Below are 22148 nucleotides of genomic sequence, written 5' to 3'. Positions count from 1 at the left end.
TGCAAACTCCACCTGCCCCATCACCTTGGAGGCCAGTGAAGCCAACACACTGCTGGATTCCATTCCTGGAGTGTTGTTGATTCAGCAGAGCCGGCCAAAGGCCTGGGAATTTTCATTTCAGTCCTGACTCCCTTGCTGGAGAAGATACTGAGGAAATCCAGATCCACTCTGCAACTCAAATGTCTTAAGCACACTTCAGGGTTTTCCCCGCCCTCTTCTTGCACCTGCCCTAAGTGGCTCTGTCAGGTAGGTGTGCCTGGCATTCAGGGAAGATAATTTGCATAGGGCTGGCACAGGAACATTCCTTCCCAGGGACCTAGGAAATAAGGAGGCATATTAAAATAAAACTAGAGTCCAGAAGGTCAGGAGAACTCCTGCTCAGGGGAAATCTGTCCTTGCACGTGATCTGGGCGTCTACACCCGGAGCGACTCTGGCTTCCTCCCCACCCCCGGGGCCTGTGGGTCCCAGTGGCGCCTTAGCCCTAGCCTAGCCTCCCGGGGCCGTGGCCGCTGCTCGCCATGGCGTTGCTGGCCACCTTCCTCTGCTGCCTGCTGGCTGCCTGGCTCTGCGACCCGGGTCTCGGGGTGCCCCTGGGGCCCTCCGGTCGCGCTCCAGCTGTGGGTGAGTGGATTGTGATTGTACACGGGACTGTGGAAGGGGCCGGCCAAGTCGCCGACGGTGCGTGGGCGACTGGGCATAGGACGCGGCCACGCTGGCTACTATGTGGTCTAAGGCCAGACAGCAAGGTCGCTGGGACCGGGTCATCTTGGGGGAGCCCCGTGGGCGAGCATATCGAACAGTCTGCTGGGCGTTTGTTTACATCCTGGGTCTGGGTTGTTTTGCTCCCGGGGGAGGACAGCCAAAGCTGCTGTCCCATGGAAAAGGCAGCTAAGACTTGCTGTGGGTACTCCCTAAGTCATCCAGTGTGCCCAGAGCAGAGGGGGACAGAGAAAATTCCCACATCTAGGTCCTAAACAAAGCGTTCCTCTGCCTATTCTCAGTGAAGTCAGAGGCTTTTTCTGCTTCTCCGGGTCTCCGGGCTTCTCCTTTATCCCTCGGTGCACTTAGGTTTTTGAGTGGTGAACAGTTCAGTTCTTTGACATTTAACCCGGTGCCTGCCCCGCCCCCTGCCCGCCTCGGTCCCCTAGTCCCCAGCAGAAGCAGCAGAAAACAACAGCTCCCAAACTTGGTAAAATGCTACTAAGTTCAGCCTCACTCCAAAATTACTGAATCCAGACTTGTGGGAATGGGGCCAGTTAAACACTTCTGATCGCTCTTGGGGGATCCTTCTTCAGACCGATTGATTGTTTAGTAAGACTGTAGGATGCCTTCTAAGTTTCAAAAATTAAGGTCCCCTCCCATCTCTTATTTTAAGCTTCCTTTAAAAATAATGTGCTGCCTCTGGAGTGATGTTGCTAAGAGCGGGGGTTCTGTTTTGATTTGAGGAGATAGCTGTCCTGGAGACATTCGTCGGTACTGAGGACTGAAATTCTCCTTCTGTCTTTCGTCTCTTTAAACTGCTGGTCTATCTGCACAAGACTTTAGGGATATTCTGGGGTGGATCCAGTCTCTTTGCCTGAACATGAAGTGCGCTTGACTTATTGCCAAAATTTTACAAGCCACGATTGCATGTCAGGTTTGCCAACTCTGGCAAATAACAATCATAACAGAATGCCCCACCCCCAAAATGTGGATATATACGTACTGTTGCCTTGTGTTTATTTTTATTTTTATTTTTTTATTCTACTGGAATTGTGTCTGTAAGACAGCTACCTCAGCACTGGGAATTTGCTATTTAAATTGGTGACTGTTCAGGATTTTGACCTAAAAAGGTCTCAGGTTGCACCACAGGCAAAATCCTTTTTTAGCATTAATGAGTTAATTGTTGAAAAAGTCTTCGTACAAACTTGCTGGGGGAAGGGGGATGTCATGTGAATCAGCTTCATTTAGCTTCCTGTTTTGGTAGGAGAGGTGACAGAGTTGAATCACCTCCCATTGCCTCGGAAGGGAGAGAGGCTAACTGTAAAGTTCAGATGTGTTGACTCAGTGGTTTCACAATGCATGGATCATTTTACTCGATGATATCCCCTCTTTCTCCCTTGCAGTCGCCCACAACTTCAACCCAGCCTGGCTTCTGCTTGTTTCCCAACTGTGTTTAAACTCCCAGTCCTAGTTTTCTCCCATGCCAAGTTCAGGTTGCTAGAGGACAGACAACCACCCTCGTGTTGCTTGATTTTTTTTTTAAGATTTAATAGACTGCCACCTTTTGGTGTATTTAGCCCACAGCAACTGACATGATAAACTGATTAACCAACATCTGTTTAAACAACTGCATACAGTTGTCCATACAACTTGTGTCCATACAGTTGTGGTTCATTGGGTTTAATAGGAAAAATTATTAAACTTTCTTTGACTTAATTTTTTTTTGAAAATTTTGAGCATCTGTCTAGATAAGTTTCGAGCATTTCTCTATCCAGACACACGGAACACAAATATTTTGAGAAATCTTTGAAATGATTAACTGGAGAATAGGTGGGCAATTTAGGTAAAGAACTATGGAGTGTGTGCTAAAAAATTTTGACTCCAGTGTGTTACTGAATGTATCACAGACCAGATTGGTGGGAACACACCCACAATTTATGTGCAATTTCATTAAAGCTAGGATGTAAAGCCTCCAGAGGTTCTGACACATTTAAAGCCATCCTTCAGTAAAACTATTGCCCCCACATTTGTCTGTCCAGTAGTGTGATATGGCAGAAAAAGGACCTTGGCATCTGGAGAAATTGGCTCTAGCTCAGCCCTCATTGACTACTCACATGATAGGGAGGGAATCCTGAAATTTGCCTTTGCCTAAATGTCATTAGTTATAAATTAAAGCCTCTTTGTTAAGGGCCCAATCTGTCAGACAAATTCCCATTCTTGGAACTCTGTGAACCAGGTACTGGATTCTGTCAGAGGGATGTGTCCTAGTCCATTTCAAGTTTTGGATTATGAAAATTTAATCCGTTTATGATCTCATGCACTTTAATCTTCACTGTGTTTTACATGTAGACAACATTATCTACTTCCATGTCAGGCAGCCCATTTGACTAAGGATATGGGAGGCCGTGTACAATGGTTATAAACCACATGTGTTCTGCGGTGAGATTCCCGAATTAGTGTCTCAGGCCCTTTCTTTTTGACATTCGACTTCGGTTTAATCCCGTGCACTCCAGTTCCCTCTCTGCTATAGCAATAATGGAGAAAAGCCTACAGAAAGTACTAAACATGTCCTAAGGATTTGAACTTGAATGGTTACAAGCAAATGGGGAAATTCAATTTCAAATGGCAGGCTTTATAAAATAATGATAGCAAAGCTAACATGTGGCTTCCTCGGTGTCATGTGCTTTTTAAGAACTTGCTTTCTGCTAGTGCTAAATTACCTATTACCTTAGGTGACACCATTACATTCCCATCTGACAAATGAAACAGGCCAAGATCACAGAGATTGAATCTCTGGGTGGTAGAGTTCATAATGAAAGTCAGGCTGTCTGTCTCTGCTGTCAAACACTATTCTGTTTTTTTTGTGTGTGTGTAATTACTGCATATTTACTTTCTACAAATAATCTAAACACAGGTGTACATAGAAATGAGATAGAAAGACAGCCCACGTGATAATTCCAATCCATTTGTCTCCTTTGTTTTGTGTGCTGGGATAGAGTATATCTGAACTCAAGATAAAGTTTAGGGCATTTTCTGCTTTGTGGGAAGAAAGAAATTATGTTCGATTGCTGTTTTAAAATACTAAGTGCTGAGTAATTGATGATGGATAATATTTCATGTCAACTTTCATTCAGAGTTCATGCCTTCTTCTTTTTACATATAAACCCTTGCTAGACAATTATGATGACATTGGCAAGAACTGACTGATGGAGGAAGGTCATTGGTTAACTAATAAAGAAACTGCTTGGCCCTGATAGGTTAGAGCATAGGTGGGTGGAGTAAACAGAACAGAATGCTGGGAGGAAGAGGAAGTGAGGTAAGACACCTCAGGCAGACGCCATTTCCTCTCCTCTCTGGGGCAGATGCAATGCCACTGCTCTCGAGAGCAGATGCGATGGAACAAGCCGCCAGGTCAGACATGCTGAATCCTTCCTGGTAAGACTGGTGCTACACAGATTACTAAAGATGGGTTAGTCAAGAGAGTTAGCCAAGAAGAGGCTAGATATAATGGGCCAGGTAGTGTTTAAAAGAATACTGTTTCCTTGTAATTATTTTGGGTAAAGCTAGCCAGTGGCCGGGAGCAGGGTGGCAGGAAGCAGCCCGCAGCTCCTTCAACAACTGACCACCAAAACAATAATTTGTCATTGCTACTTAGCAAGTCCACTGCTGTCTTAATTTCATGTCTGTGGCTATAATCAGATGGTCACCCCATTGCTGTTGGGTAGTCAGAACAGAAATGTAAGGCAGTTGGTCACATCCACCGTCAGGAGTAGACAGAGAAGAAATGATGCATGCTTACTCGTGGCCAGTTCTCTTCACACTTCCACAATCCAGGATTGCCTGCCTTGGGCCTCGTGCCCTCCATTGTGGGCTGGGTCTTTCTACATCAAGTCTCAAGAGTTCCTCATAGGCACGCCCCAGATCAACAGTCAAAGCACCATCGTAACTGTTTGCACTTCGCTTTTCTTTTTTTTTTTTTTTATGAATTTTGCACAGCTTAAATGTTTGCAGTTATTCTACTTGTTTTGCTATGTCCCTTCCAATGCATTTCAGATGTAACTTGGAATCAGAATGAGTTCGAAACTCTTTTAAGTTTGTTTGCATAGCATAGTTGGAAGAGCAATTAAGGAGAACAAGCTGAAAAAAATGCAAAGAATATAGTCACTAAATTTGTATGGGAATTAAAACAAAATAAGGAAATGTTTCTTTTCTGTGATTCCAAAATTTAGTTCTGTCGCCCTAAAGGGTCCTATACTTTCAGAGAAGTAAAAAGCATCATGACTATTAAGTAAAGCTGGACAAATCTCAGTGTTGAAGAAGTTACTTATATGTGAGAAAGCAGCACAGTGGTTGATTATATGTAAAAAACCTGAGAGTTCATCATATTGGCTCCTTTACGTGAGGGGTCATTTACATTGTGTATACTTATTGAATTTTCCGCTTGAGTTGGTGTATTAGTTGGCTTTTTTTGCTGTAATAAAATGCCACTCTGAAGACAGCTTCTAGCAGGATGAGTTTGTTTGGGTTTATAGTTCCAGGATGAAGGCATAGCACAGCGAGCTGGATCAGGAAGCCCAATGATCACATTTTCAACCACAACTGGGAAGCAGAGGCAGAGTGAGGCTATGAACTCGAAGTTCCCACTGTGACATACTTCCTCCACCAAGGCTACACCTCCTCAAGGTCCCTTAACTGCAGCAGCTGGGGACTAAATATTCAAATGCCTGACCCTATGAGGGATATTTCTCATTCATACCACACTCACCATTAGTATCTCTACTATAAACTCAAAATGGTAAGTCCAACGTCATAAAGTCCTTTTGAGAATGACATGATACAACACACACAAATTTTGTAATACCACATCTGTCATATAAATCACATCTGACATATAACACAGATCCATAGTGAAAGATACTATGATTATTCTAATAATTCTTTCAATAAAGTAATATTGCTTAATATGTATCAGGGATCTCTGACTGCCAGCCTCAGTGTCCCTTTCAAGGCTCAGAAGACTTAGAGCAAGTATGGGACTTAGATCTGAGGGCAAAATTAACTCCCTACTACATACTTTTCTGCATCAGTTCCTTTATTCTTCTCCTGCTGGTCTCCCTGTTCGGTGAAGTTTCCAATTTATATACGCACACAAAACAAAGGCAATTCTCTGAGTCTGGACTCCTCTTTATCTTTGAAGGCCCCAAATGTGATCTATATGAAAGACTCCTTTCCTGACTGCATGTCCTGCCAAATGGAATATAATCAGTGGGAGGTGCCTTCTAAAGTATCTCAGGGAACAAAGAAAAGATTAGACTGTGGGGTCCAAGGTTATTGACTGCATGACTAAATTTCTTACTGGAGGTCCTAGAGTATGTGTGTGGTTGACCCAATATGCCAGTACATAGGAAAGAATCGTGCCCAATAATCCATACTTTGCTGAATTTGAGACCAAAGGAGGGTGCTTATGGCTTCACAAGAGATCCACTGTAAAAATAAACCGAAATACTTGCAAACTGGGTTTATCTCCATCAGAACACATTCATTCTGGTGGGTCAGCCCTCTGCTCTACCAGTTGAAATCTCACTGCATGATTTCCATGGACTGCAGCAAATATGATTTCCAATTAGGATTGTTGTCAAATAAATATTTGGCTTTTCCCTGAGCTCAATAAGATTTGCTTCCCACAATATTAACATACCAACTGTATGATGGTTATATTTCTAATTAGTTAGCTTTAAAGAATATCTGAGAAATTGGATGTTTGTCACATGGCTACTATTAAAGATTTGTATTTTTTTCTTTAATGCTGAGAGAAATTATGTAAAAATTAACTAAGGTAGAGACAGTCAGTGGTGGCACACGCCTTTAATCCCAACACTCGGGAGGCAGAGGCAGGCGGATCTTTGTGAGTTTGAGGCCAACCTGGTTTACAAAAGCTAGTTCCAGGACAGGCTCCAAAGCTACAGGTAAACCCTGTCTCAAAAAATAAAAACAAAAACAAAAAGAAAAAAATTAACTGAGGTAAATATTTCCTGATTCTGCACTCTGTATACTAGTAGAGTCAATAATATTTTAAGTCATTGTTTTTCTATAAGAGTAAAGCAAATAATTCCCCAAATCTTAAATTCTGCAAGAAGACACGCTATTGATACACAGTATGAGATGAGCTCACTGGCCTCTCAGAAAGTTGGCACAAAACATTTTGTTGTGCACTAGAGTCTTTATTGAGTAGCTATGCTAACTGTGAGCTTATTGGTTCACCCGGGGAAATTGTATGTTCCTCTGTTATTTGACGCTTCTTCATCTCATAGGAGAGAGTTGCACTTAACTTCATGGTGTAAGAAGACTGAAGTTGTGACAGCCTCCTTCAGTGACGAGGGGAACAGATGTCTCACTCATACTGTAAGCACAAATTTATCAGTATTCCCTTTCTAACCAACAGGGCAGTTTTGGCATGTGACTGACTTGCATCTGGATCCTACTTACCACATTACAGACGACCACACCAAGGTGTGTGCTTCCTCTAAAGGAGCAAATGCCTCCAATCCCGGCCCTTTTGGAGATGTCCTGTGTGACTCTCCATATCAACTCATTTTGTCAGCATTTGATTTTATTAAGAATTCAGGACAAGAAGCATCTTTCATGATATGGACAGGGTAAGTACATACATATATAAACTCTTAATTATGCAGTATTGTCCTACAGGATATGCTAATCTTCATTAGTGTGCTACGTTCATAAAGAATTGATTGTGTTAAAATGGGCTAGGTCTTATGCTCCAGTGGATGGTCACACGCTTATGAGTGTATAGGCAGTGCAAATTGAACTCAGTGAGTTAAGAAACAAAAAGAGAGACATGAAGTCGGGAGGGAGTGGAAGGTGTGTGTTGATCTAGGATGTGTTAGTGGGGATGGGGAGTGACTGTGACCAAAGTTAATCGTATGCATATGTGAGACTCTCGGAATTAATAAAATGTGTTATATAAAAATTACTAGACCACATAATCAATATTCTTAGTGATAAAAACTATTTTAGACATCCTGTAGGGTTTTGTCCTGTGGTATAGACTTAATAAATATGTTTGTGTTAACTAAGAAATGATCCATAAATAACACACTTGCATCGATATCTTATAATATTGAACAATATGGCAATCAGTTTTGCTTAAATAATTAAGCAAAAAAGGAAAACAATGGATTTTAATTTGTGAGAACAATTTTGAGAAGCATCGTTTTACGGTGGGATTAACTGGGCCATCCCCTACTCTGGTCATATAGTTCATGAAATATGAAGTATTGCTAATCCTTGTAAGGTATTTACTTTGTGTGGGTCCTGTTTTAATTGATTTCTATTCTGCTACTTAAGAATCTGTATGACCATAGAGCATATTATTTGCATGTTAGAGGCAAGGAAATGAAGACACTAAGATTCTAAACAACTTGCCCACATGTATATAGTTACTTGCTGGTAAAATAGAGATTTGAATCTATTCTTTTTGTCCTTCAGTCTACACCTTACTAATCCTGTGGAGTTTCTTGTAAATCTTCAGCCAGCCAATAAAATAGGCTAGAATTTCCTGTATTCCCCTTTTTCCTTTTTGTAGAGTTCTTGGCAGATGAAGAGTATTTATCTCACCCCACTCTCCTACCCCCTTTTGAGGTTGTGTCTTGCTGTGTAGTTCAAGCTGATCTTGAAATACTGGGCTCAATTCATCCCTTACTTTTGTCTGCTGAATAGTTGGCACTATGGGTATGCCATCACCTTTGAACCATTGGCTATTCTTTGACACTTTAATTTTAACTTGTTGTTTTAAAGTAGACATCTATAATGACAGCTACAACAAGTTGCCATGCATGTCTAGGAAGTTATTCTTTACAAAGTTTCTGTGTCCTTTTCAGGGATAGCCCACCTCATGTCCCCGTACCTGAACTCTCAACAGGCACTGTCATAAAGGTGATCACTAACATGACCATGACCGTACAGAACATTTTTCCAAACCTCCAGGTGTTTCCTGCTCTGGGAAATCATGACTACTGGCCACAGGTAAAACTGACCTCAGCTTCCAGAAGAGCTTAGATGATTTCCTTGTTGTTACGGTCAAAATTATCATATGGGTGGGGCATATGAATGGGTCTCAAGGAAGTACTCCTGTGATAACTATCAAGGAAGGTTTTGGGCATTTTCAAAAGATTTAAAAAAATTCATAAAATCTTATGCCAATAATATATTTTAGTTGCAAATTTCATAGTTTGTGGATTTTTAATTCTTTTTTTTGTTGTTATAAACTTCATAAATTTCCCCAGTCCTTTCAGTATGTTTTCTTATTTATTTACCATTTCCATGATAGGCTTAGCAAGCAAGGTTAATATTGACATGTGTTTACATTTACACGAGACATACAAAGATCAGCACATTCTGATTAAGGTATATTAAGGACACAGCTGGAAAAACTGTTAAAATAGCCAAAGGTCCCTGTTCCAATACAGCTTTTCTGATTCAGATATGATTAAAGACAAAATGCTTGATGTGACCTAACTCCTACCACTCACAGAAGCCCTTTGTTAAGGTGCCTGTGCATACTCAGTCATGGTGCAGCTTCCTGTTACAGCTGTGCAAAAATCAAGCAGGACAGTGGTAGTGCTCACCTTTAATCCCAGCACAGGTGGATCTCTGTGAGTTCAAGGCCAGCCTGGTTTACAGAGCGAGTTTCAGGACAGCCAGAGCTACACAGATGATGTGGGATTCCCCTCTGTATGTTGTGAATACCATTGGTGAATAAAGAAACTTCCTTGGCCTGTTGATAGGGCAGAACTTAGGTAGACTGGGAAAACTGAACTGAATGCAGGGAGAAAGGAGGCAGAGTCAGAGAGAAGCCATGTAGCTCCACTGGAGACAGATGCTGGAACTTTAGCTGGTAAGCCAAACTTTAGCTGGTAAGCCACAACCACGTGGAGAGACACAAATAATATAAATGTTAAATTAATATGTAAGAGTTAGCCAATAAGAAGCTAGAGCTAATGGGCCAAGCAGTGATTTAATTAATACAGTTTCTGTGTGATTATTTCAGGGCTAAGTGACTGGGAATCAACAAGCAGCCTTCCTCACAACACACAGAGAAGCCCTGTCTCAAAAAACAAAACAAAACCCCCCAAAAACAAAACAAAAAAGAGATCAATTTTTACAGAGATTTCTTCATGAGAATTACAGCTCTATCCTCCCCTGCTCAGAGACTTTGGTTAGCCTTGGATAATTCACATGGTTCTCCTCCATAGGACACTCATTTACCAACAAGAGTAACAATATTTACCTTGCAAAACTTTTGTGCAAATCAGTTATAATATATGAAAAGGGTGTAATGTATTTCCTGGAAACTCCCAAACCCTCAGTAAGAGAAGTTTTGGTTAATAAATCATGAATTCCTTTTGGATTTCTTTGAGATTTTGCTTTATTTTATCTTCATCTTTGTTTTTCTTCAAGTCAAATATTAAAGCAAGTCAAAGATATAATTTCTAACTTCTATAAATTGTTCTAATTGTAAGTAAATTAGGCTGCATATATGCAAATTACATTTCTTCCTATTTCTAGATTATGGATTATACTGATAGAGATTGAATCCAGGATCTCCCACATGCTAATTCCAGGGTCTCCCTCATGCTAATCTCAGGGTCTCCCACATGCTAATTCCAGGGTCTCCCTCATGCTAATTCCAGGGTCTCTCACATGCTAAGCATGTGCTCTCACATTGAACTTGATTTCCAGTTTCTACCTTGTGATTTTTTTCTATTACTTTTTTCTTTCTGTCTGATTCCCTCCCTAATGCTGGGATTAAAGGTGTGTACTACCATGCCTTCCTGATCTTTGCTTAATGTAAAAACATATTTTTGACTCTTTCATACATGAGTACTGTATTACTATCATTTCCATCATTTATTTTTCCCTCTCCAACTCTTTTTCTGCTCCCTCATACTCTTACACATTACAGCTTTAGATATATCAAATATAGCATGAAAATTTCAGAACAAATTTCCCTAAAGACTGTTGCTATCCGGGATGTAGTTTTAGAGAATTCTAGTGTAAAATTTTAGTAGAATTTCTCCATTGAAAGCCTTTAAATCTACAGGGTAACTCTATAAACATACACAGAAATGTGCAAGGATTTCACCTGTTTATCAGAAGCAGGTTACTGGCTCTGGAATTCTTTCCCACACTGCTCAAATAATCAGTATGGTGCAGGGTTTCTATTTACTTCTACACATTTGAGATTCATGCTGCCAATCTCATAGATAAGGGCCCTTCTTATTATAGCTAATTTTTTATGGTAGTCAGATCTCAGTCCAAAAGGAAAAGATCTTATTTTTAACTATCCCCTCCTCTCTTTCTTCCTCTTTTCCTCTTTTCCTCCCTCCCTTTCCCTCCCTCTTTCTCTCCTCCCTGTGGTGTGTGTGTATGTGTGTGTGTGTGTTTATATGTGCACATAGATGCAGATTTACAAAGAAGCCAGTGATGTGTGAGTCCACTCTGTGTGCTGTGATTACCAATAATGAATAAAGAAACTGCTTTGGACCTATAGCAGGGCAGAACTTAGGTAGGCAGGGAAAACTAAGCTGAATGTTGGGAGAAAGAAGGCCAGAGTTAGAGAGCTGCCATGGAGCTGCCACCAGAGTCAGATATGATGAAACTTTGCAGGTAAGCCACTGCCATGTGATGATACACAGATTAATAGAAATGGGTTAAATTAATATATAAGAGTTAGCCAATAAGAAGCTAGAGCTAATGGGCAAAGCAGTGATTTAATTAATACAGTTTCTGTGTGATTATTTCAGGTCTAAGATAGCTGGCCAGCTGGGAATCAACAAGCAACTCTTTCCTTACAATAAGCCAGAGAGACATCCTTTGGGATTGTTGTTGCAGGCAGAGTAAGCAACCCAACACTGCTGAGGACCAAACTCAGTCTTCTGCAATTAATGTTCTTAATTACTGAGCTGTCTCTTCAGCTACTAAATTTTTATGTATTTTAATGTATTTTTGGTGTGGGAGAATTGTCTGTATTCTGTCAGTCATGTTATAAATAAACGCTGATTGGCCAGACAGGAAATATAAGCGGGAAAACCAGACAGGTAGTAAAAATGATGTAATGAGAAGAGGAGAATTCTGGGAAGGAGGAAGCTGATTCCTCCCACTCCTGCCTAGACCACCGAAGCAGCAGGATGTGATCTGCCCCACTGCCAAAAGATACTGAGCAACATGGCTAACATAGATCAGAAAAATGGGTTAATCAAGATGTGAGAGTTAGCCAGTGAAAGGCTAGAGCTAATGGGCCAATCAGCTTATAACTTATAGAGATCTATGTGTGATTTTCTTTGGGGCTAAACAGTTGTGGGGTACCAGGCTGGACAGAAAACCCAAACAAGCATGCCTGGCCCTCCATGTTACAGAATCTAAATTTTCTTTAGGTCCCCATAAAATGGACTATGGATATTTTCCTTTTTTTTTTTTTTTTTGAGGGAGGTTCTATGTCACCCACAGCCCAAGCACCCTTCCTGTGTGTGTGTGTGTGTGTGTAAGAAGCCTGACTGAAAGGAGCCTGATGGTGCGTGTGTGTGTATTTTTTAAACCATAGTATGTTGTTGCAACTTAGCCTGCCACAAAGAGGCTAGTGCAAGTAACAAGCCCGCAGGTATAAACCTGAATCATGAAGGAAATGTGCAGCTTTGTAATAGCATTCTAAATGACTTCATTAAAATCTTAAGTCCTTAAGTTTTCTCTAATCCTACAGCATGCTACACCAGTCCTGCATGTTCAGGCTCAAACTTGCCTTCATTGTCTTAGGAATACAGGTCTTTATCTCTCATCATCCATCTAAACCCTGCCCAGGCCCTAAGCATGAGCTTCTCTCAACACATAGCACACACCTCTGTAGAGCTGTCGTTATGTCTGTACCATTTATTTTGCTTTAATGCTGACTTGAAATTGTTGCTCCATTCCTACTCTAAATGCTACCTTCACTTCTTGCTTGGCACGATGTTCTTGTTTTGTTTTCCTAGGACTCTACGGTAGTGCGTGGCAATATCCTCCACTTAGCGTATCACCTTTTGCCTACCCTTTCTCGGCTAGGTTATAGGCATTCCTTAAAGACTGAGAACATAGTGTGTACGAGCAATTAACACAGTCAGCACTCAAAAAATGATCTCCTTAATTAGTCCAAAGATCTTTAAAGTTTCAATGGTGGCTTGTCTTCTTTGTGGCCAGGACCAGCTGCCAATAGCCACCAGCAAGGTCTACAGTGCTGTAGCCGACCTTTGGAAACCTTGGCTGGATGAAGACGCTGTTAGCACGTTAAGGAAAGGTTAGTGAAATACTGTTTTGCTTCCTTTTTTTATTACTTGTTTAGACTTAAATCTTTAACTTTTGTTTAGGCCTTCCGATTCTAGATAGTCTTTATGCCCGCATTGTACAAAAGACAATAAACAGCAATGCGGCCTTAGAACACATGTGAACCTGTTTACCTTATAAAGGAGCTCTTTGCTATCCTGTCCCATCCTTAACCAAGATGTTCCACATGAAAAAAAAAGCAGCATTTTGAATTGAATATAAATAAAAGTGTATGTTTTTAATTGGAAAATGGATTGAGAGGAAAGAGTGGATACTTTTACCTCAAAAGCACAAGGTTATGAGGGAACAGCTGGTAAAGTGAGAATGCCTGAGGTTTCCAGATGGGCTGTGAGGTGTATAGCAAGTAGCACAAAGAGTGCACGGTGAGTTCTCCTGGGTGTAGTCTCTCCTTCTCCTTTCTTGGGCAGCCCATGATTTGATGATGTGTGAAGCTGTAGAATGAAGGTGCGTGGAGATCACAGAAGTTAAAGATGCCAGGGATGTGGAACATCCTCCAAGGGAAGATGTCATTACAAGCAGAGCCAGCCCATGCAGTCAGAAAGGCCATAGGGCTGACCCATTGAAGCTGATAACCCACTGCCATGCCAGCTTCTATGTCAGGGATAGGGTTAAGATTTAATGTTTATCCTGATGGATGTCATCCTGCTTTTCTCTGAGCCTTCCTTCTTATTTTCCCATTCCTCTTTTGGAATGGTAATGTGTATTTAGTAAGCATATCAACCCTGTTGAAAAACACCCAAGGGAAACATCTTAAGGGAAGAAGATTCATTTGAATTCCTGCTTTCAAAGGTCCATTGGCTCATGGTATTGTAACCCTAAGGCTTCAGGCCCCTGATGAAGCTAAGAGAGCCTGGCAGATGGGTATGGTGGAGAACAGGTTCTTACTTCATGGCTCTCAGAAAAGGAGGTAGGGAGGTAAGAGAGAGCTAGAGAGGGAAGGAAGGAGGAAGGATGGAAAAAAGAGAGGGCGAAAGAAGGAAGGAGGGATAAAGAGAGTGAGAGAGAACACAGGAATCTCTGTGAACAGACAAAAGACATTCACTGAAGACCTTCCTCCTGTGTTCTGCTGCCTGTAGCTGACTAGGCCCTACCTCCAACATCCTATTTAGCTTATCAGTGGGGTGATTCTCATGCCCCCTGGTGATTTAGTAGCCTCTCTATAAGACCTTCATCAGGGATCAAACCTTCAGCACATAAACTTGGGGAACATTTCAAATCTAAACTATAGCAGAATGTTTACCCCTTGCTACTTATTGTATGTTGTAACTATGTAAAGTTCAATTCTTTTAATTTTTTTGGGAGGTGAATACAGGTGGATCTCTGGGGCTCTGAGTTTCTTTAGCCTAGTCTGGTGAGGTTCAGGTCAATGAGGGCCAGGCCAGTGAGGCCTGTCTCAATAAGCAAGATATATAGCATCTGAGGAATGATACTAGAGAGGTTGGCCTCCATCATCTCCATGCAACACACACACACACACACACACACACACACACACACACACATACACACACACACTACTGCAACTACTACTACTAATGTGTTGTGACTATGGGGGTGAAAAATGGAAGTTAAAGAGACTGTGTGTGTGATTAGTCATGACTGAAAGTTAAGGAAATAGATATTAGGTAAGTGGGCACAAGACAAAGAAATCAGAATAGAGGGGCTCACTCTGAATGCTCAAAAATGACTGATCCTCTGCTATTTTCTCCACTGGTTCAGGGGTGAGGCATGTAGGGTCTGATGTGTTCTTTATTCTGGCAGTGCCTAGCAGGGTCCTGTGCATTTTCATTCTTTAGATTTTATGTTTCATAGTATCTCTTAAGTCCTATTATTTAAAACTAGGATCTAGTGCATAAATTGTTATTTTTTATTTTTTGAGATTAAAATATAGTTGCATAATTTTTCCTTCCTTTTCCTCCTTCTAATTCTCTCATCTTTCTCTCCCCTTTTGCTCTTTAAATGCATGCATTTTTCTTTCTTATTACTTATGTGGATAGATAGATGATAGAAGATAGATAGATAGATAGATGATAGATAGATAGATAGATAGATAGATAGATAGATAGATAGATAGATAGGTGGGTGAGTGGATGGATAGATGGAGTTATAGATTTCTAAATACATAAATAAAATCTGCTCAGTCTGTATAATGTTACTTGTATTTGTATGTTTCCAGGGATGAGCATTGGATAACCAGTTGGTGTGCTTTTGCCCAGGGAAAACTATTTCTCCCATTTTCATTATTCTTTAGTTTCCTGTAGTTCTTTATCTCAGGCTGATGCCTGTGAGGCCTGTGAGCTTTGCTCCTTCCATGTTATCATGTCTACTTGTGTTGTCCTTGTTCAAATTATATTTAGGCAGTCATATTGATGGGACTTCATATGTGTAGCTTCTCTGACATTTCTAGGACACACAATCTCCCCGATCCTCTGACTCTTACAATCTTTCTTCCCTGTCTTCTACAGTGATTCCTGAAACTCAGGTTCAGGAGCTGTATTGTAGATGTGAAGTTGGGACGTAATTCCACAACTCTGCATTTTGAGCAGTTGTGGTTTACTGTAATATAAATTACTATTTTTTAAAAATTCAATTTCATTTCCCACTGCCCAGACATTCTTTTTGGATGCAACTACTCTTCCCTTCTAATCTTCCACATTGGACCTGACACATGGTACCTTTTCAGTTACTGCTAACTTAGATTCTTACCCAGTGAGAATGCCAATGTACATTGTTGACCTTAAGACTTCACTTTCCCAGTATTTTCATGTTTGTGTGTTCGTGTTCCTAAAGTGTATTTTGCATTTGTTTTTACAGGTGGCTTTTACTCACAGAAAGTTACCAGCAATCCAGATTTGAGGATCATTAGCTTAAACACAAACCTCTACTATGGCCCAAATGTCATGACTCTGAACAAGACAGACCCAGCAAATCAGTTTGAATGGCTGGAAAATACACTCAACAGCTCTCTGCAAAATAAGGAGAAGGTAGATCCTATAGACTAGAATTAGCAGTAGACTAACAGAAGGCTAAATTTGTTTCTTGAGCTTGGGGCAGAATCAGGAATTAATAAAAGTATTAAGAATTCAGTTGTCTGAGATCAATATTCTTATATCATCCATACAGTATAAATGAGACACATGCCATAATGCATCATTGCGTAATTACAGCTCTTTCCTTTCTTCCCAGAAACATGAAAGAAATTGTATTTGCTTTCTAAATTTTAGTTATTGTATATTCAGTCATGATTATCCAGCTGCCATTTAGTAATGAGAAAATGCTCAGACAAGCGGTCACGTGCCTCCTCGTATGTCCTTTCCAGGTGTACATCATAGCGCACGTTCCAGTGGGCTATCTTCCTTATGCAACGGCTACCCCAGCAGTGAGGCAGTACTATAACGAGAAACTGGTGGAGATTTTTAGAAAATACAGCTCTGTCATTGCGGGGCAGTTCTACGGCCACACCCACAGAGACAGCCTTATGGTTCTCTCGGATAAAAACGGTAATGAATGTGACCTGCATGCAGGTCCCAGTCCACCTTCCTGGAGCACAGCTGTGCCTGACCAGTGTGCTCACTGATTAGGGCATTTAAAGCTTTGTCGGAAAGCTAAGTCCCTTGCCATTTCTTATTTATCTTGAATGGTTATAGGCCGAGTGCCGAACTAATAGGATTAGACACGTGACTAGATTTCTGCACCACAAGCTCTGGCTCTCTGGTCAGTTGGGTAGGGCCAGTATTGCTTGTTTGTTATACACACAGAACCTCTGAAACCTTAGCTCACTCCAAGTTTCTGTTAGACTCTTGAGTTTGCAGAACTAATACTGTTTGTTATTTACCTGCCAGGTTCAGATTTCTCTTTGTAAGACTTTGTTTATTTTTTTTCCAGGATTTAAAGGACAGAACACAATTCACAGAATGCCTTAAAATATTCAGCACATTCTTAATTGCTCTTGTCAGTTTCTCAGAATAAAAGAAAGGAACACTAGGAGAAGTTATAACAAGAAACAATAAGAGTTTGATTTATTTAGAGGAAAACAAGTTGCATTTTCTTCAATATTTTGACAATATTTTTGAAATGTTTATCTCTCATCTAGAAATAAATTATTTTATATCAATGAATACTTTGAAGTTTGATCTTTTTAGATCATAATATGACTTTTTTTTTGAGAGAGAGAGAGAGAGAGAGAGAGAGAGAGAGAGATTGATTCATTATGGCACTCTGCCTGACCTGGAACTCACTATGTACACCAGGCTGGTTTCGAACTCACAAGGATCTAACCTGCTTCTACTTACCCCAGTGCTGGATTAAAGGAGTATGCCTCTATGCCCAAACATAAAACTGGTTTGTGGTTCTTATAGTAGATATGTATGTTAATTTTTTGATTTTTTTTTAACAGAGTCTCACTGTGGAGCTCTGGTGGGCCTGGAACTCACTATGTAAACCAGGATAGCCTCAAACTCATATCTACCTGCCTCTGTCTCCGAAATGCTAGCTTGTGTCAATCAGATTATTATATAATTATTGAAACTTTGCTTTAGGCACGGTAATAAAAGCCAGATTGTTTTGTTGTGGTTGCTGTTGTTGTTGTTTAAATGTGTAAGTTGTGGTAGACTTGTTTTTTGTGAAAAATTTTCAAATATATATAAAGGTTAAAAATATGATCAGCAAATCCCTGTTTACTTATCATTTGTATTTAATATTTATCAAGATCTTGCTGTATTTATTTATCATCTATCCATCCTCTATTATCTTTGTCATCACTATCATCTATTTATCTATCAATCAGTCAATTATCTGTCTATCTAAAATCTATCATCTATCTGTCATCTATGGCTGTATCAATCATCTATATCTAATTTATCTGCTATCTATCATCTATCATCACTTATCTATCTCATCTATAACCTGTCTTTCATCTCTCATCTATCTGCCATATCCTTATCTGAAGTGTTTAAAAGTGACTTTCAAACATAAAGTCAGTTATAGATCTGTATAATTATATATTCATTGTCAGAAAATATACATTATATATATATATGATCATAATAACATTAATTTGCTTGACAAAATCAGTGATAGCTCTTTGGGTTTGGTATTAAATATCTTTATTTCCTCAAAAGGAACACTAATTGTTTTGAGGCAATTACAATTAGAGGATCAATCAATGACCATATAATATTTGTCTTTTGTTCTCTTAACCTAAGCTATTCATATTTTTGCGGTTAAATTAAAATGTTATAATATATACCCGATTTGTTTTTGGTCCAGGAAATCCAATAAATTCGGCATTTGTAGCACCTGCTGTTACTCCAGTGAAAGGAGTTTTACAAAAAGAGACAAACAATCCTGGTGTCCGACTCTTTCAGTACAAACCTGGTGATTATACATTGCTGGTAAGTTGGAGCAGTTCAGTTGACCCCACATGTATATATTTATATATGTCACTGAAGTTTTCATTCATTTAGAATGTTTCTCATTGTGTACTGCTTACTTAAAGATGTTCTGTCTGTTGTCATCTCTATGGGTAGGTAGGTAAGGTTAGCTTGTGGGAGGTTACTGCTCTTTAAGGGTTTCCTGACCTTTTTTATATGTTTGTTTTAAGATTTGATTTTATGTAGTGCAGGGTGGCCTAAAATGTGCTGTATTTTTTAAGACTTCTGATCCTCTTGCCTCTGTCTCCCAAGAGCTTGGATCCCAGGTGTGTGCTCCCATACCCAGGTTTATGAGGTGCTGGGTACTGAGCTCAGGACCCTATGCATGTGAGGCAGGTAGGCGCTTTAATAACTGAGCTACATCTCAAACCCTAATCTTGTCACTTTTTAAAAATTTTCACTGGATGTAGTCTTATTTGTGCATGTTGATACATATTATTGTCCTCCATAAAAATAAACATTAATTATTCTTCTTCCAATTCCAACTATTTGGAAAAGTATAAGCCCCAGATTTTGGTTCTATCTTCCGCTGTTACCAAGTTCCTCTGTGTTCTAATTTGTTGCTCTTTAAAATGGGGATTGAGGTATGACTGTGAGGGCTGAGGAGATGGCTCCATGGATAAAGTGTTCACTGGGTAGCCATAAGGACCTAAGTTCAGAAACCCAGTAGTCACATAAAATGCCAGGCATAGCTCTGAACATCAGGATCCCCAGTGCAGTGGTGTGGAGGCAGGAGAGTCCCTGAAACTTGGCACCATCCATTCTAGCTGATAAAGAGATCTCCAGGTTCAGTGAACAGACCCTGTCTCAGAAGAAACAAGATGGAGAGCAACTGAACAATTCATTGTTGTCTTGTGGCCTCCACAGCACTAGGACCTATGCATGCACATTTATATGCAGAAAATGCATATACGTATACTGCACATACCTATGTGTACCGCGTGCACACAACTCATGAGTTCCTAAGGTGGTTCCATGAAAAGAAATCTATAAAGGCATTTAGAATAATGCTTAGCTCATATTCAGTGCTCAATAAGGTTTGTGAAAGTTAAGTTTTTAAAAGAAAAACTCAAATTGAACATTTATTTTTGTCGCAAAAATTCTCTGGCTCACGTTTGTGGCTCTGTACTTTAGAAAGTTTGGTGTAAAAAAGCTGACCATCTCTCTTTGTGATGGTGATGTACACCATTCATCCCCGAAAAATGGACACATCACAATTTCAAACTCCCAAACTGACATCTCAGCCTATGTGAGACCCTCAGGCAGGGTTGAGGGACTGACTCAGCTGCGTCTGGCACCCACCTGATTTCTACCAGCTGCTGTAGCACAATTAATAAAAGCCCAGAGGCAGAAATTGGGTTCATTCCATCTACAAACTGTGAGTGGTCATCTCTAAGCATTGAGAATTTAAGTCTCTTTATTTTGTACACCTCACTGTATATCTAGATGATGTACTATTATATTCTTTCAGTATTTTAAAATTTAAAATAAAGTGATAGAAGTGTTTGGTATTGAGATCTTTTGTGTGTATGTATGTGGGTCTTTGTTTGTTTGTTTGATTAAACCGTATTTCTACTTGTGTAGCCCTGGCTGTCCTGTAGACCAGGCTGACCTTGAACTTACAGAGATCCACCTGCTTCTGCCTCCCAAATGCTAGGATTAAAGGCATGCATCACCATTGCCAAACTGAAGTGAAGTTCTTATAGAAATGTATTTGGGCTGTATATTTAAACCTCTTTGATCTGGGGTTGTTATTGTCTTTACTATAGGACATGTTGCAGTATTATTTAAACTTAACAGAAGCAAACCTAAAAGGAGAATCCAACTGGACCTTGGAGTACACACTGACTCAGGCCTACGGCATTGCAGATCTACAGCCGAGGAACTTACATGGATTGGCTAAACAATTTGCTACCATAGACAGCAAAGAGTTCTTGAAATACTACCATTACTTCTTTGTGAGTTTTGACAGCAGTGTGACTTGTGATCAGAAATGCAAGACCCTACAGATTTGCGCAATTATGAATCTTGATAGTGTTTCCTATAATGATTGTCTTAAAAAACATTTTATGAAGCACAGCCACTAATATTTTCAGTCATTTCATAGGAAAAAATCATGCCACGGTGCTTCAGTGATCAGTTTGGGAATTACTGACTCAAGTCAGAAGAGTCACTCTCTGTGCTTTATTTGTGAGTCTCAGATCCTGACATCAGTAACATTCAAAACTTTTATACATTGAATATATATACATTGTTCATAAGATAGTGATATCTGGACATGAATACCTTGTCTTCCAATTTTGTTCACTGATACCTAACTAATACCCTTGTAAAAATTGTCATCTATGTAATAAAGCAGGTGACTTCTCTATGGATGTTATGAAGTTTTGTTTTCTTTTTTGTTTTGGTATGTGAGTTCAATATTTGGTATGTGGTTCAGGCTGCATAGGAACTCACTGTTTAGTTTAGCCTGGCCTGGAATTCACCAGTGATCCCCTTACCTCAGTCTACCAATGATTGGGGTTATATTCATAAGCTACCATGCCTGGTGGTACTTTTAATGCCTCCTGTTCTATTAATATAATAATTATCAGTCTTTTCATTCCCTCTTGATAAAGCCTCATGTGTAAACTGTACTTCATATAGTTGTCATCAAATGTGTAAATGGAGACGTATTGTTTGTATATCATGTCTACTTTTGGGAAAGCACCAAGGTCTCCTTAGGGCCATCTCTGAGTTTCTGGAGTGTCACAGGCATGCCCTGCTCAGCTTTCTTCCTTCTGCATTCTAGTACTATTGATCTGTAAGAATGAGAATCTCATAGGATGTACTTATTGCAAATTCATTACAGATGGTTCGCCATGATTTCATATCCCGAATAATCCACTGTCACTTGAAAACTTTCACATATTCTTTGGATGACTCATTTTACTAATGTGTATTTTGTCAAAGGCATAAAGCTGGAACTTCAGTGGGCTCCAGTGTGGAGAGCGCAGCTGACTCTGTACCTCCTTTCCAAATAAGATCTAAGGCTTCCTAATGGTGAGAATTGCCAATTTCATCCGATAAACAAAGTTATAATGACAACGACCTCATGTTCTCTGAGTGAGAAGGGAGGGTAGAAGGGGAGGGGGAAGGGAGAAGGGGTGGGAGGAGGAGAACATGAGGAATGAAATACTCAAGAAAGGGAAAGGACAGACAGGGAGAGCAAGGAAAGAGATGTCTTGATTGAGGGAGCAATCAAAGGGCTAGTGAGAAACACGGCCCTAGGGAAATTCCTAGGAATCCACAAGAATAACCCCAGCTAACACTCTAAGCAGCATTGGAGAGGATATCTAAACTGACCTTCCCCTGTAATCAGATTGGTGACTACCGTAATTGGCATCGTAGAACCTTCACCCAACAACTGATGGAAGCAAATACAGAGCTCTACAATGAATCACTGGGTTGAGCTTCCAGAGACCAGTCAAAGAGAGGAAGGAGCAATAATATGAGCAAAGGGGTTAAGACCCCATGATGGGGATACCCAGAGAAACAGCTGACCTGAGATAGTGAGAGCTCACTAAATCTGGACTGATAACCAGGAACCTGTATAGGACCAAACTAGGCCTATTGAATAT

General features: G+C 40.2%; 1 protein-coding gene across 1 annotated transcript; it reads left to right on the top strand.

Moving 5' to 3' along the window:
* The first annotated feature begins 315 nt into the window (after positions 1-315).
* Positions 316-20901, top strand: Smpdl3a (sphingomyelin phosphodiesterase acid like 3A). The gene is made up of 8 exons (XM_057761928.1): positions 316-622; positions 7146-7359; positions 8602-8746; positions 12953-13049; positions 15911-16080; positions 16416-16596; positions 18365-18489; positions 20298-20901. Exons 1-8 carry the CDS (start codon positions 520-522, stop codon positions 20613-20615), a joined length of 1353 nt encoding a protein of 450 aa, XP_057617911.1. The 5' UTR covers positions 316-519; the 3' UTR covers positions 20616-20901.
* Positions 20902-22148: the final 1247 nt, after the last annotated feature.

Source organism: Chionomys nivalis, chromosome 2 (genome assembly GCF_950005125.1).
Source record: "Chionomys nivalis chromosome 2, mChiNiv1.1, whole genome shotgun sequence".
NCBI classification, from domain to species: Eukaryota; Metazoa; Chordata; class Mammalia; order Rodentia; family Cricetidae; genus Chionomys; species Chionomys nivalis.
The sequence above is the reverse complement of the archived record's forward strand: the minus strand, read 5'-3'. Positions and strand labels throughout refer to the sequence as shown.